We start from the raw sequence: 16,235 nt of genomic DNA, 5'->3' as shown, positions 1-16,235 counted from the left end.
TTGACCACCTCCACCACTGTGGTATGTTGTAAACAGTTATTATTTTTTACACTATATTTAATGTCTGTCGTATGCTGAGGCTTATAACAACTCAGCTATGAGAAAGGTACCAACTGATCACTTCTCTGTGAATGTTTTAGTAGTGGTGTAGTCCTTCATGTAATATTGGCATTTTTAGCTATGTGAAAGCAACAGACTTTGGGAAACAAATGCACTCATGACAAAAGCTTGTACTGTTTTGGATTATGCCTTGGCTGTAGAACTATTCTCTATTTTTGGATGTTGGATGTCCAGAAGATCACTTACCTATTCCTTTCAATTTGCTAAACATTACATTTCAGAACAATTCAATATTTTACTGAGAGATCATTTCTAATTCATCACAATTTTTTTCATATATATTTTTCACAAAGCAGGAGATACAAGAGGTTATTATTATTATTTTTTTTTTTTTACAAATATACACATATAAAACTATAAACCACGCTAAGATCGTTGTAACATTGCTTTTCAACAATAAATAAATAAACATGTACAAAAAGCTAAGTTTTATACATCATGTAAATTGGCAGAATGATGCAAGTGAAGATACTAATGCTGATGCAGCAATGTGGCCCATTACATGGTCCCATGACTTGAGGAAGCTGCGGCTTCTTCTATCTTCTCTAAACTTCTCCTGAATAAAAAATTAACACAAAATTTTTATTAAAATGAAACTTAAATACGTTCAGTTAAAACGACTGGTACGCCAGCACAGTTTAGTTCAGGCCTGGTTATCAGTATGGCCACTGGCACTCAGGCTTTGGCCAGCTTTTGTTTACTCGTTCATTTAGTTTCATGAATTCCATAATAGAGGAAAATCTCCAAGGACATAGGATTAAATAAGGCTCACATTAAGAAACTGAAGCAGCTGTTAGGAACCATATTTATAATTAACTACAGCTAAGCTAAAACAAGGTATCCATTTTTACTTGAGCTAACAGTACTAGGAAGCCATGGATGGGTTATAAATAGAGGCACCTGTTTGTGGTGAAAATTTTTGCCTGATTTCGTCATTTTTAAAAACTTATTTCGATATATTTCTCACTAGTTTTTTTTCCATTTCGTCAATAATTTCGCTAAATTTTATTTCCACTTTACAGCAGTAAAAGGTAAAGGAAATACATGTATGGCACATTTGGAGTGAAAAATCTTTTATTTTACATGAATTGTAGAAGCATAAAAATTATAAATCTTATTAAAACACAAATACCAAATCATGAAAGCCTGGAAAACATTTATCCTTTCCCAGTCTATGTACACAATACACAAGTCAGTATGAGAAAGACAAGGATACCATGACTTCCATATTACTGGGAGTTAGAGCTGTTTACTGTCAGACATTATATTGCAATATCTATAAAATGATCTCTCACTCATCAACATTACTGACTGGGATCCACAAAGCCTTCACTGCAGCTTCCACAAAAAGTCATTACTCTGCTTTCAGGGAAAGAAGAATACCAATCACATCAACATCTTTACCTTCTCTACAAGAACTAGCTACTAAATCCCTAAACAATATGTATGGTACAAGAAATTCTGATGTTGGAACTTCTTGTAGAATGGGATTTCTTTTTTATCAGCTGAGAGATTCCAGCACTGTCTAAATTGCCTTTTATTATGTTTCTCGGATCAAACAATTTACCTATACAAGAAATGACAATTTTTCCTGTACCACACTCCATCAAGTGGTTCAGTTTTGTAAGACTTGCTCTACCTACAGACTGGAAGAGTGATGTTAACTGTACTTGCATATGCTCTGGCAGTTTAAGAAGTTTTTCTGAGATTGTTTCGGAAAATAAATAAATAAATTTGCATCCTCTAGTAACTTAAAGCTCTTTGCAAGGTCACCAAGCTTAGACTGCAGAAGATGAATTAACAGTATCTTGAAGCCTTCTAACGTCAGCAGCAAATTGCAACATTCTGAGCAGTGCTCAACAAGAAAAATAGCTAGGCGTTGATTTTTTTTTTTTTTTCCTTCAGCAGAAGTCAAAGCTTTAAAATAATTGACAGCTACACTCTCATCTTCAACAGTTTCAACAAATTCTACTATATCACAGAGATATTCTCCAAGTACTCGACACTTTCAAACCACGAGTTCCACCTGGTGATGACAGGAATAGGGAAAAGTTTAGCTTTTGTGGATACACCTACATATTTCTGAGCTAAGAACTTAATGTACGCATGCTATCTCTTTCGGGTATTAAGGAAGATGTGTTTTGTCTGCAAAACACAATGGTTCAAATCACAAAGTTCCACAGCCCACACATTGCCAACCAAATTTAATTTATGAGCCCAGCATTGTGTGTGTACTAACCATTCTGAAACTAAAACCCTAACTGCATTTATACACTTGCCCATATAACGGGCTGAATCTGAAGTTATAGAAACTACATTTCTGTACTGAATTTCAAGTTTCGGTATTACACTCATAATTGCTTGCACACATTCTGTGACATTTACATTTGCAATAACTTTCACTTTCCCGACAAATAATTTCTGAACTGCACCATCGCCACAACTAAGTACTTTTATCAGAACCACGAACACACACTGCCCTTTTCTGTCTGTCGTTCCATCACAAAGAATTGAAACTCTTTTGTCTTTCACGGCTCCTTTTAATCTCTCCTCTGCTTCTTTGATGATTCGAGGTATGTAACCTTCCCGTAGTCTTCCAGCTGAGGGTAAGTCTCCAGCACCTTAAAAATGTCAATAGAACTGCTATTAGAGTACTACGTAACGAATTAAATTACCTCATTACCCAATTATAAGACTTTTTTAAAAGGGTGCTCGAGGAAAAATTATTTTTAATGTAGGCCTATTCCGACCAACAAAAATTTTTGGCTATCGAGATAACCTAATTTTTGCTGCGATTAGCAGACGGTACATTATTACACAAACCTGGTATGTATTTGTTCATCCATTCTCTCAGCTTCGGATGATCAACTTTTTCCATCAGAATGTTAGCCTCAATGAAAGCTCGAGTAGTCAATAAAATGAATTCTTCTTTACCATTTTTCGCTCGTTTTGCCGCTGCAGTGATTTCCGTGTGCGTAGCTTGTCTTTTTATACCAGTAGTTGTTAGCACCTTCTCCTTGTTCTTCTTATGGAAGAACTGTTATTAATGTGTTTCAAGCACGTGTCCTTCCTCTGCCACTCAACACACACATTACAGTATTTGCACGTAAGTACCTTCCTACTTTTGTCTAAAACAAAAAATCCTTCTGACGAAAATTCCTTTTCTCGGTCGAAAACGGTCACTACCATATTAATCATCTGTAGCACGAAAACAAAACACAAACTACCACACTCAATGCACCGGCGATACACGATTTCCAATACGCAATACTGAATACACCGCCAGAACATTGTAGAATGTCTTTGGAATACTTGATATATTATATATATATCGAAATGGTACACAATTGATATCCGGATTGTATTACCATAACTCCAATCGAATTTCTGCAGTTAAGTTCAAATGACGAGATTTTGCGAAGTTTAGTCAATTATTTCGCAATTTGCCTTAAAAGTAAATAGTTTTGAGTTTTCAGCAAAATGTGTAAAATTTCATGAAAATTTTACGATTTCACGCTTTGCAAAAACAGGTGCCTCTAGTTATAAATAGTGGAGAGAGTAAAGGTGACTACTCACTCTAGCTGAGGCACTTAGCAGTCAACAACTATTGGAACAAGACTGAAAACATTATTAAGGTTTAAGATAACTCCTTTCCTAGAGCACATCACACACACTTATCGTCCTGAGCAACTACATTTTGCTGGCGTGGAGCTCAAGTGGGGTGGGGGGTTCTGATAGATGCCACAGATAAGATAAAAAAAGAGAGGTGGGGAGGAGCAGCTGGGCAGCAGGGGAAAGGGAGGCTGACAGCAAGGGACAGGAATGTGGCACCGATGAGGTTGCCCCACTGCAAGTTAGGGAGTTGTGATGTGATACACAATGAAATGGAGGTGTGTGTGTGTGTGTGTGTGTGTGTGTGTGTGTGTGTGGTGAAGGTGGGTAAGGGACAGGGGGTAGCAAAGACTGAGGCCAAGAAGGCTGCAGGACTGAAGGATATGTTGTAATGACAATTCCTTTGACATAATTGTTCATAAGATCAGCAATATTTCCGGTCTTTTATTCTGTGTCTTAATAGGTTGCTGCTTTTGAAAAAACTTCAAGGGTGTTAAATTGGGTCACCCTCCTCTAGCATTACGCTTTTTTTTTATATAGAAATAACCAATACCATGTATATTATCAATTCTTGTATAGGTTAAAATTATCTCAACCGTTTCACTGAAAGAATTCATATGATTTTGTATACAATATGTTATGTTTCGGGCTATAATATGTAAAAAGAAATTAATTTGTTAGTACTCTGTATGTACAGTTAAAATTACTCCTCTTTTAAAAATATTTGAAATTACGAAATTTCTGGTATACTTAAAATTCATATTACTAATGGCACAATTTAATGCTAATTATTAAATTTATTTCTGGACTGATTTACAAAATAATGATATATTTTAGCGAAGATTCTTCTTTGGTAAAGGAAGCGTGTAAACTCTTTTGCTTTGTAAACTCTTTGGAATATTGTCAGTACAGCAGAATGTTAGTAGTAGTGGGCATGCCTCTGATGGGAGCAGACGTGTTTTTTGATTGTCTCAATAATGTAATTTCTGGCATGAACAAAGTGAAAATTGTAAAGTTGGTGTGATTTAGAAGAATGGGATAAAATAAAAAGATATTCATAGCAACAGGCAAATCTTCATCGGTTATCTCGTCTTCAGAAACCCAGAACGTTATAAAATTACAGCCTCAAGAAAGTACCCTAGACAAAACAAGAATTAGAGCCAACAACAACAATGAGATAATGAAGATAAGTAAAAACTTTTTCTTTTGTATATCTTACGCCTCTCGGAGCTTTCAAAATTTGTGCAAAGACAGAGAATTTTAATAGTGATGGTGGAAGGGTAAGATTACAGTGTACAATTACATTAAATAGCTGATGTTTTTATCCTACTGCTAATTTTATACCCAAATGAGATCACACTGTTATTTATAATAAAACAGTCTTGTAGGAATAGAGGCCACTTACAATTAGCATAATCCTGGTGATGCAGCTAACAGGAATCGTTAATTCTTAATCTTGTAGAGACTGTCGATGATCACCTCACCACAATACAGAACCCCACTCTAAGCCCTATATGAAGAAACGACAGATAATATTGTCCCCCCCTGCTGAACCTCGGTTGTGTCAGTCACAATTAAAAATAGGACTTATTTTATTATAAACAAATGCTACTGAGATCAATTCCAAGATCTTTGTAGATGTCTCTGCAACATATTTATTCACTGAACACTGTATTTTTACTGTTCATGTTGGCTGAATAAATTCTTAATTTACTTTGGCTGAATTGCTCCTGAACATATGTCTGCAAGACAACATGGAGCAAAAGTATGAAAAATAAGCCAGTAGACTCTGACAGAGACTTCTTAGCCACAAATGTGATCAAATGAGCTTCTTGATTAGTTTTTCTTCTATATTTTGAACTCAATTTCAACTTTTTTATTTACATGGACCTTGTGAAATTTTACACACAATGTTTTGTTTAATGCAGATATCACAAACCGTGGCCCATATGCAGCTTATCACTGACCTGACGGCACCCTGAACACCACCACTTGTTGTTGTAAATATTTTTCATTCTCAATGTTTAATGCAGATATCATAAATCATGGCCCATATGCAGCTTATCATTGACTTGATGGCACCCTGAACACCACCACTTGTTGTAAATATTTTTCATTGAGAATGAAAAATATTTACAACAAGTGGTGGTGTTGAGGGTGCCATCAGGTCAATGATAAGCTGCATATGGGCCATGGTTTGTGATATCTGCATTAAACAAAACATTGTGTGTAAAATTTCACAAGGTCCATGTAAATACAAAAAAAGTTGAAATTGAGTTCAAAATATAGAAAAAAAAGTAGAGGACAGCCCTTTGTAGAACAAATTCTTTTGAGAATATTTTGTCATAACTATATTTGTGAAATAAATGATGTGAACTTTTTTTATGTTTGTGAGATTAAGGCTTAAGCTGTTCGAAGTGAACCATTTGCAGGCCTGTTCATTCATGTGCACTGAGTGTAACATGATTGAGATTAGGCCCTTGGTCAATACACTAATATCACTTAAAAGTCACTGGAAAGTCTTTTATGTGGGTCAGGAACATGAGATCATGGGATACTAAACCATATGGGACTCCATGTTTATGTTCCCCACATTGAGTTTGGATTAATATTTCTCTGTTACAGGTAATCAATGCCAACCTCTGATTTCTGTTATAAATGTATGCCTATTCACGCAAAAAGGGAACTTAAAAAGATTTAGTACTGGTTCAAACAATGGAAGGTCTTGTTTAAGACCACAAAACATGGAAGCAGAATGAGTTTGGTTGTTTAGCTCTAGCAGGACATCATTTATGAGGTCACATATTGTTCCCATCCCCCCCCCCCCTCCCCCCCACCTGTTAAAGGCGAACTTAAAGGCAGTTAACAGTTATGCTGTGAACAATCGGTAGAAAACTTTCTCAAAAATGTGTGAAGGAACTGAGAGAAGCAAAATATGTCTGCAATTAGATGTGATCTACTAATTTCCACTATTCTAGAAGGCCAGATAGTTTAAATTACTTAGGAAACATATCTTGAATCATTGACTGTTAATGACAGCTTGCAGGTAGTTTGACAATCTGAAAGCAATACTCTGCTAGAAACACCGCCTTACAGGCAGAAAAATTACTGGCTTTTAGTGACAATGATTTTTGATATCGCCCTATTATTAAAATTAATATCTGTCAGTGGTGTTCACAGTGTTAATCTTATTCACTTACAGACAGTTCTTTATTTTCTCAATATTTCTTGATGGTTTCAATGTTGGCTGCCAATGTCAGGAAGTAAACACTGAAATTGGTGGCTAGTAATTTCTGTGCTTCATTTGCCTGCCTTCCAACTTTTTTTCACTTTTATTATGAACTGTTTATTTTTTGTGCACTACCATACATGCTTTTTTTCATGAGAGACTATAGGATTTTACAATACTTGCACTAATTGGGTTTCCAATTTGCTTTCTGAAATAGGTAGTGGTTTCCCTTCCCGGCACAAGTTACTTTACTTCAGTGTGTTATTCATCCAATTCTTACTATTATTTAATTACAACCTATTTTCTTTTAGAGAAAAACTGGAATCCAAGTGCAGGGGGTACATGTTTAAGAAACAGTTACAATATGTGGTTTTAGGGCACACAACTTCAATGGTCATTAGCGCCCTGACTACGTTAAGAATGCACCGCGAGGCACAAGTTTAAAACAACAACTAAAAGGGAAAACATGATAAAAGACAGACTGACAGGCATAGGATTAAAAAACAGCATCATCAAATGTCCTTAGAGAGGTTTGTCAAATTGATAAAACGAAGAACACGAGCAGCTGCTCGTGGGTCATCCGCTAAAATGGCATCTAAAGTACATGGCAGGTTAAGATCTAGACGTAGTGTGTTAAAATCCGGACAGGACATTAAAATGTGGCGGACCGTCAGCAATTGCCCACATGGGCAGAACGGCGCCGGCGCAGCCGTCAGCAGATGGCGATGGCTGAACCGGCAGTGTCCAATGCGTAACCGGGCCAAAACGACCTCCTCCCGCCGAGAAGGGCGGGAGGAGGACGTCCAAGCCGCGGGAAGAGGTTTCAAGGCCCGAAGCTTGTTGTCTGTAAGTGCAGCCCAATCGGCATGCCACAGCGATAAAATGCGCCGACAAATGACCCTGCTACAGTCTGATGAAGGGACACAACAAGAAGCTGTCCGAGGCTGGAGGACCGCAGCCTTGGCTGCGGCATCTGCAGCTTCGTTCCCAGGGATACCGACATGGCCAGGGACCCACATAAAGCTAACCGGAGAACCGACGTCCACCAGCTGCTGAAGAGAGCGTTGGATCCGGTGCACGAAAGGGTGAACCGGATACAGATCACTGAGGCTCTGGATGGCGCTCAGGGAATCGGAGCAGATGACACAAGCAGAATGTCGGTGGCGGCAGATGTAAAGAACAGCCTGGTAGAGGGCGAAGAGCTCAGCCGTGAAGACCGAACAATGGCCATGGAGCCGGTATTTGAAACTTTGTGCCCCGACAATAAAAGAACACCCCACCCCGTCATTGGTTTTTGAGCCATCTGTATAAATGAAGGTCATATTGATGAACTTTGAACGAAGTTCAACAAAACGGGAGTGGTAGACTGAACCGGGGGTAACCTCTTTTGGGAGCGAGCTGAGGTCAAGGTGAACGCGGACCTGAGCCTGGAGCCAAGGTGGTGTGTGGCTCTCGCCGACTGGAAAGGTTGCAGGGAGTGAAAAATTAAGGTGTTGAAGGAGGCGACGAAAGCGAACTCCAGGGGGTAGCAGGGCAGAGACATACAACCCGTATTGACGGTCGAGAGAGTCGTCAAAAAAGGAGCGATAAGACGGGTGGTCGGGTATTGACAGTAGCCGACAGGCATACCGACAAAGCAGTATATCGCGCCGGTAGGTGAGTGGCAATTCGCCAGCGTCAGCATGAAGACTCTCTACGGGACTAGTATAAAACGCTCCGATCGCAAGTCGTAAACCCCGATGATGTATGGAGTTGAGGCGGCGTAAGATGGATGGCCGTGCAGAGGAGTATACGAAGCTCCCATAATCCAGCTTGGAGCGGATGATCGACCGATATAGACGAAGCAGGACGGTTCGATCCGCTCCCCACGACATACCACTGAGAACACGGAGGACATTTAAAGAACGGGTACAACGGGCAGCCAAATATGACACATGTGGAGACCAGCTAAGTTTCCTGTCAAATGTAAGACCTAAAAATTTTGTTGTCTCCACGATTGGGACGGCAACGGGACCGAGTCGTAAGGACGGTGGGAGAAACTCTTTGTAGCGCCAGAAGTTAATACAGACCGTCTTCTCGGCAGAAAAACGGAAGCCATTGGCGACACTCCACATCAGCTGGGAGGCAATCCATTATTGGATTGATCGCGATGGCGAAGAGAGCGACGCTCAAAACTGAGCCCTGTGGCACCCCATTCTCCTGGCGAAAGGTGTCTGACAGGACAGAACCCACACGTACCCTGAACCGTCGATCCATTAAAAAAGAACGAATAAAAAGAGGGAGGCGACCGCGAAGGCCCCATGTCTGCATGGTGCGGAGAATGCCCGCCCTCCAACAGGTATCGTAAGCCTTCGCCAAATCAAAGAACACAGCCGCGGTCGGGCGCTTCCGCAAGAAGTTATTCATAATGAAGGTCGACAAGGTAACCAGATGGTCAACAGCAGAGTGGCGCCTACGAAATCCACATTGTACATTGGTAAGTAGGCATCGAGACTCGAGCAGCCAAACCAATCGAGAGTTAACCATTCGCTCCATCACTTTACAGACACAGCTGGTAAGCGAGATGGGTCGATAACTGGAAGGCAAGTGCTTGTCCTTCCCCGGCTTAGGAATCGGGACAACAATAGACTCGCGCCAGCATGCGGGAACATGTCCCTCAATCCAGATGCGATTGTAAGTACGAAGAAGAAAACCTTTACCCGCAGGAGAAAGGTTCTTCAGCATCTCAATATGAATAGAATCAGGCCCTGGAGTGGAGGACCGTGATCGGCCAAGTGCGTTTTCGAGTTCCCGCATGGTGAATGGGGCATTATAACTTTCACGATTCGAGGAGCGGAAGTTAGGTGGCCTAGCCTCCTCTGTCTGTTTGCGGGGGAGGAAGGCAGAGTGGTAATGAGCAGAGCTCGAAACCTTGGCGAAAAAGCGGCCGAAGGCATTGGAGACATCCTCAGGGGCCACAAGGACGTCATTCGCGACCGTCAAGCCAGAAACTGGTGAGTGGACCTTAGTGCCAGATAGCCGGCGCAGGCTACCCCAGACAACAGAAGAAGGAGTAAAACTGTTGAAGGTGCTTGTGAAAGCAGCCCAGCTGGCTTTCTTGCTTTCTTTAATAATACGACGACACTGAGCACGTAATCGTTTATAATTGATACAATTCGCCACTGTAGGGTGGCGTTTAAAGGTGCGTAAAGCACGTCGACGAGCACGTAAAGCGTCTCTACATGCTGCAGTCCACCAGGGGACCGGTGCGCGACGTGGAGAAGAAGTAGGGTGAGGGATGGAATATTCAGCAGCAGCGAGAATGACTTCCGTGAGGTGTGCGACCTGACGATCGCAGCTTGTGAAGGTTTGATCCTGAAAGGTCGCCCTGGAAGAGAAGAGCCCCCAGTCTGCCTTGGAGATGGTCAAACTAGAGGAGCACGGAGAGGGGGTATGCTGCAGGAGATGGATAACACACGGGAAGTGGTCGCTCGAATATGTATCAGAAAGTGCATGCCACTCAAACCGGCGTGCAAGTTGGGGAGTACATATAGAGAGGTCTAAATGGGAATAGGTGTGAGATGTGTCCGAAAGAAAAGTAGGGGCGCCAGTATTGAGGCAGACAAGATTGAGCTGGTTGAAAAGGTCTGCTAACAGGGAGCCCCTCGGGCAGGATGCTGGAGAGCCCCAAAGGGGATGGTGGGCATTGAAGTCTCCAGTTAACAAAAATGGTGCAGGTAGCTGAGCAATAAGTTGCATCATGTCTGCCCTGGTAATGGCAGATGACGATGGAGTGTAAACGGTACAAATGTAAAATGTAAAAGTGGGGAGAGTAATGCGGATGGCAACTGCCTGCAGGCTGGTGTGCAACGTGATGGAATCGTAGTAAATATCATCCCGGACTAGTAACATAACCCCTCCATGAGCTGGGATACCTACCACAGGGGATAGGTCAAAACGCACAGAGGTGTAGTGTGCCAAGGCAATTTGATCGCATGGGCGTAGCTTCGTTTCCTGGAGGGCTACGACGAGCGGACGGTGCAAGCGGAGCAGCAACTTCAAGTCCTCTCGGTTGGAGCGAATGCTGCGAATATTCCAGTGAATAAGTGCCATCGTAAGAAGAAAAGGAAGATGAAAGAAGGGGTCACCTCGAAGGCCGCTGAGGGCCTGGCTTCGAGCGAGCACTGCCGCCGCTATCAGTAGGCGGACAGTCATCGTCCATTGGGTCTACAGGTTCATCGGCCATCTTGGGAAGATGGCCGGGAGGGGGAGCTTCCTCCGCCAGTGAACGGCCAGATGTTCGGCTACCAGCGGTGCGGCCAGGCGAAACGGATGACGGCCTGGGGCGGCAACCGCTGGGTGGCGCAGGAGAAGAAATGCGCCGTGGCGGAGAAGGAGAACTGTGCTTCCTATGAGCCTTCTTGGAAGGATGTTTGGTGGAAGTACCGGTCGAAGGCTGGGAGGTCGAGGTACGTAGGAAGTCTGCACGGGACGGTTCCTTCTTGAAGGCCCATGCATCTGACTTCTGGGTCTTCGTCTTGGCAGAAGCTGATGAAGGTGCTTGTGTCTGAGGGGTGACGGGAGGAAGAGGAGACGTCGACCGGGCGATCTTAGCACTGACCGAACGGACGACCGTGGTGCTGAAGGTCAGATCGCATGTCTGGGTTGCCACATCCCTGGTAGTCCGAGGAGAGGCGAGGACAGTACTGTATTTCCCCGCTGGGAGCAGCGTGGGCTTCCTACTAGCCAATAGCTTGCGAGCAGCCGAGGTGGACACTTTCTCTTTGACCCGAATTTCTTGGATACAGCGTTCTTCCTTATAGACAGGACAGTCGTGGGAGGATGCGGCACGGTCACCCTGACAGTTCACACAACGAGGAGACGGGGGTGGACAGTCACCCTCATGGGCATCCCTGCCACAAGTGACACATTTAGCCGCATTGGAACAAGACTGTCGAGTGTGATTGAAACGCTGACACTGGTAGCAGCGCGTAGGTGTCGGGACATAGGGGCGAACAGAAATAACCTCGTAGCCCGCCTTGATGCGCGATGGCAGCTGAACACTATCGAAGGTCAAGAAAAGTGTCCGGGTCGGTACAAGGTCATTGTTGACCTTTTTCATGACCCTATGGACAGCCGTCACGCCCTGCTCAGCGAGGAATGATTGAATCTCCTCGTCAGTCAATCCGTCGAGGGAGCTAGTATAGACCACACCACGAGACGAATTCAAAGTTTGGTGAGCCTCCACCCGCACAGGGAACGTGTACAGGAGTGTGGCCCGAAGCAGTTTTTGTGCCTGAAAGGCGCTCTCAGTTTCTAGTAATAAGGTACCGTTACGCAACCTGGTACAAGATTTGACAGATCCGGCTATGGCATCTACACCCTTCTGGATTACGAAAGGGTTGACAGAGGAAAAATCCTTTCCGTCCTCAGATCGAGAAACGACGAGGAACTGTGGGGCAGGCGGTAGTACTTTTGTCACTGGTGGCTGGTCACGTTTCCGTTTTTGGGCAGAAGTCAAGACAGATGGAGTGAAATCCATTGCGGAGGAATCCCCCATGATTGCCAGCGTCTCCGATGGTGCGCTCCTTCCTTGTGGGGACCGTCTCAGAAGGCACTCCCGCCTTAGGTGAATGTTTACACCTCAGGTCACACCTCCCGAGAAACAGACGGAGGGACCAATTGGCATGGTCAGAAGGTATCAGCTCAGGCAATCACCCCTCCCCGGGCCTGGCCTTTACCAGGGGGTACGCGCGTGCCTTACATGTCTACCCAGGGCGGGGAATTACGCGTTACCCCGTCACCGGCTACGCGTGCGAACGCGTGGGTCGGCCTTCAGGCACGCACAGGGAGGAAGGAAGAAGAGGAAAAAGAAGAGAGAGAGGGAGAGAGAGGACAGACTGTCTCAAACGCCGAGGCGGAGACCAGAGAAGGCAAGGAGAAGAAGGTAATGAGAAGGCAAGGAGAAGAAGGTAATGAGAAGGCAAGGAGAAGAAGGCAATGAGAAGGCAAGGAGAAGAAGGCAAAGAGAAGGCAAGGAGAGGAAGGCAATGAGAAGGCAAGGAGAAGAAGACACGGGAAAGAGTAAGGAAGACAGTGAGGTGGAAAAGAGCAAAGAAAGGAACCAACCAAAGGAAGGAAGAAACGAGAAGTGAAAAAGCAAAATGACCGCAAATAGAGGTCGTGGAACCGTCCGTCTCCGGACGCAGGCGCTAACGACCCCCTTGAGGGGGTAGGACTCCTTTTAGTCGCCTCTTACGACAGGCAGGAATACCTCGGGCCTATTCTAATCCCCGGACCCGCAGAGGGGGTTATTCGGTGTGGAACGTGTCAGTGGATTCAAATATTAACATGTTCAAGACAGCTCACACCACTGAGGTTTGAGGCTTTCCTGGCCTACTGGACAGTGCATGCCTGTATGGTGTCACTGACTCCTAATGATGCCAAGGTTTCTACGCTTGGCCCAACCTGCACATTAAAAGGGACATACTGGCCAGGACCTCAGTAGACCTTTCGCTGTCATTTAGGCTGGTTCGTCTGTGAGTTGCAGTGTGAAGTGAACTGATCCAGCTCATCGAATATTCATCTTTATTACTCCAGCATTTGGATATTTTTCTGTTTGTTCTCCAAGGGAAGTTACTATTTAATTTATTTCATAAAATCAATTTCTTACAGACATATCCAAGACTTTTCTCAGAGATATCCTGGATCTTTCAATGAAATTGGGGAAAAGGGGGGGAGGGGGTGTCAAAATGTCTCTGGCTACGTTATTGTCTGTTTTTGTCATTTCGTGTCCATCTTTTCATTTTTATGGGTGTTTTCCAACAGAAAATAAATGTGTTCTTTGGGCATGGTCTATCATCTGAACAAAAATTAATAAAACCATTATTTCTCCCATTAGCTGACAAATGTCCACTAATGCGATTCCTCTTTCCTCTGCAACTAAATAATAACTGTATACTAATTATTCTATAACTAATATTTTCCGGGGACAAAATTTAATGTTTTCCTTCTTTTGTGTTTTTTAGATGTCAAAGAGTCCATTCATCAAGCCATTTGGAAGTAGAAAGAGAAAAACCTACACTGTAGACAAATACCTTAGCCACTTAGAATGTGGAAGACGGATGGACAGCGAGTTAGAATTTTTGTCAGATGAATCGAGTTTGGATGAGGATGAAGAGAAGTCTGCTAACTTTCAAGATGAACACCCGGTGCTACAGATGTACCCTGTGCTACAGAAGTACCACATGCTACATCTGTTGTAGCTATGGCAGGGCCCAGCAATGCAGCTTCAGAAACCAACACAATCCCTCAACCCGATCAGCACCCCATGTCTCCCATTTTTCTTTCTGAAGACAAGTGGAGTGAGGAACCATCAGATAATATGGAGGCAATACCTTTTACTGGTTCTCCAGGACTTTTGGAAATTCCCTCTCCTACTACACCAATATAATTTTTCTTCTGGTTATTTACTCAAAACTTCTTGCAACTAATAGTGGAAGAGACATATGATTTTGCCCTGGAAGTGTTTTTTTGACAGTGAAAATGACCTTGGCGATATAACTTTTTGGAAAGAAACCACTATCAAAGAAATAAAAACCTTTCAATTGGTCAGTTGGAGGGGAAGGCTGAAGTGTCACTAATACATACAGAGGAAGTGCCACAAATTTAGGATGAAACTGTATGTGTGTTAGCTGCTCTTAGTGAGTTTGCAAATAAACTCCACTTATGCAGTGGTGCTGAGGACCCTATAGTAGGAGGGAAGGATCACGCTTCAAAAGTGGTATGGAAAATCACACAGATTAAAACAGTTTTCTTATGGACAACTATCATAATAGTGTTTGCTTCACCAATAAATTACTTGCAAAAATGCTTTTGCACTGGTACTCTTCACTCCAATAAGAAGGGTAATCCTCAAGAAATTGTTGTGATAAAATTGGGAAAAAAATATGAGAGCCAGTTTCTCATTTCGTCCAGTGAATTCGGAGGCACAATGGTGGACACTAGAACTTGCCGTGGATTCTCCATTGAGAAACCAAACACGATTGCTCAGCACAATAAATACATGAAAAGTGATCAAATGCTGCTCACCCATAAACCCATTTGCTACAAGACAGTGAGATGGCAACAAGAACACCCTGCAGCAAACAGACCAACCATGCAGATTCACCTTCCAGAGCAGATGAAAAACGCTTAAGGTGGAAGACCGCATTGTAGGTGGTGTATAAACTGCATGGACAGCAAGAACAAAAGAGTGGACTTTTTTTTCCCATCAGTGTCCAGAACAACCAAGGTTTTGTCTTTCTCCCTATTTTAGGGATATCAGATGTGTGTTATTTTTTATTATTGAAACTTCAGGATAGCAAAAAAACAACATTCCATTAGAACTACTGATAGCCTTGGGAGAGCCAGCCCTGACAAAACTCTACCATCTGGTGAGCAATATGTGTGAGACAGCCGCAATACCCTCAGACTTCAAGAAGAATATAATTATTCCAATCCCAAAAAAGCAGGTGTTGACGGGTGTGAAAATTACCGAACTATCAGTTTAATAAGTCACAGCTGCAAAATACTAATATGAATTCTTTACAGACGAATGGAAAAAGTGGTAGAAGCTGACCTCGGGGAAGATCAGTTTGGATTCTGTAGTAATGTTGGAACATGTGAGGCAATACTGACCCTATGACTTACCTTGGAAAATAGATTAAGGAAAAGCAAACCCGCATTTCTAGCATTTGCAGACTTAGAGAAAGCTTTGACAATGTTGATTGGAATACTCTCTTCCAAATTCTGAAGGTGGCAGAGGTAAAATACAGGGAGCAAAAGGCTATTTACAATTTGTACTGAAACCAGATAGCAGTTATAAGAGTCGAAGGGCATGAAAGGGAAGCAATGGTTGGGAAGGGAGTGAGACAGGGTTGTAGCCTATCCCCAATGTTATTCAATCTGTATATTGAGCAAACAGTAAAGGAAACAAAAGAAAAATTCGGAGTAGGAATTATAATCCATGGAGAAAAAATAAAAACTTCGACTTTCGCCGATGACATTGTATTTCTGTCAGAGACCGCAAAGGACCTGGAAGAGCAGCTGAATGGAATGGACAGTGTCTTGAAAGAGAGAGACATAAGATGAACATCAACAAAAGGAAAATGAGGATAATGGAATGTAGACAAACTAATGCTGAGGGAATTGGATTAGGAAATGAGACACTTAAAGTAGTAAAGGAGTTTTGCTATTTGGGGAGCAAAAATAAATAGTCGAAGCAGAGAGGAAATAAAATGTAGACTAGCTGGCA

The 16,235-nt window shown here is 42.8% G+C and overlaps 1 protein-coding gene across 2 annotated transcripts in view; it reads right to left on the bottom strand.

Annotated features, from left to right (window-relative positions):
* Positions 1–442: 442 nt before the first annotated feature.
* The window catches only part of LOC124544782 (protein MMS22-like), a 145,796-nt gene continuing 130,003 nt past the window's right edge, over positions 443–16,235 (bottom strand). The window contains exon 19 of one of the 2 annotated variants that reach the window (XM_047123464.1): positions 443–676. In XM_047123464.1, the coding sequence (XP_046979420.1) occupies positions 619–676 (58 nt within the window). In that variant the 3' untranslated portion in view covers positions 443–618. The remainder of the gene's footprint in view (positions 677–16,235) is intronic. The other variant, XM_047123465.1, reaches the window with a different exon arrangement.

Source organism: Schistocerca americana, chromosome 8, assembly GCF_021461395.2.
Source record: "Schistocerca americana isolate TAMUIC-IGC-003095 chromosome 8, iqSchAmer2.1, whole genome shotgun sequence".
NCBI classification, from domain to species: domain Eukaryota; kingdom Metazoa; phylum Arthropoda; class Insecta; order Orthoptera; family Acrididae; genus Schistocerca; species Schistocerca americana.
Note: the sequence above shows the minus strand (reverse complement) of the source record. Positions and strands in the feature narration are given on the sequence as shown.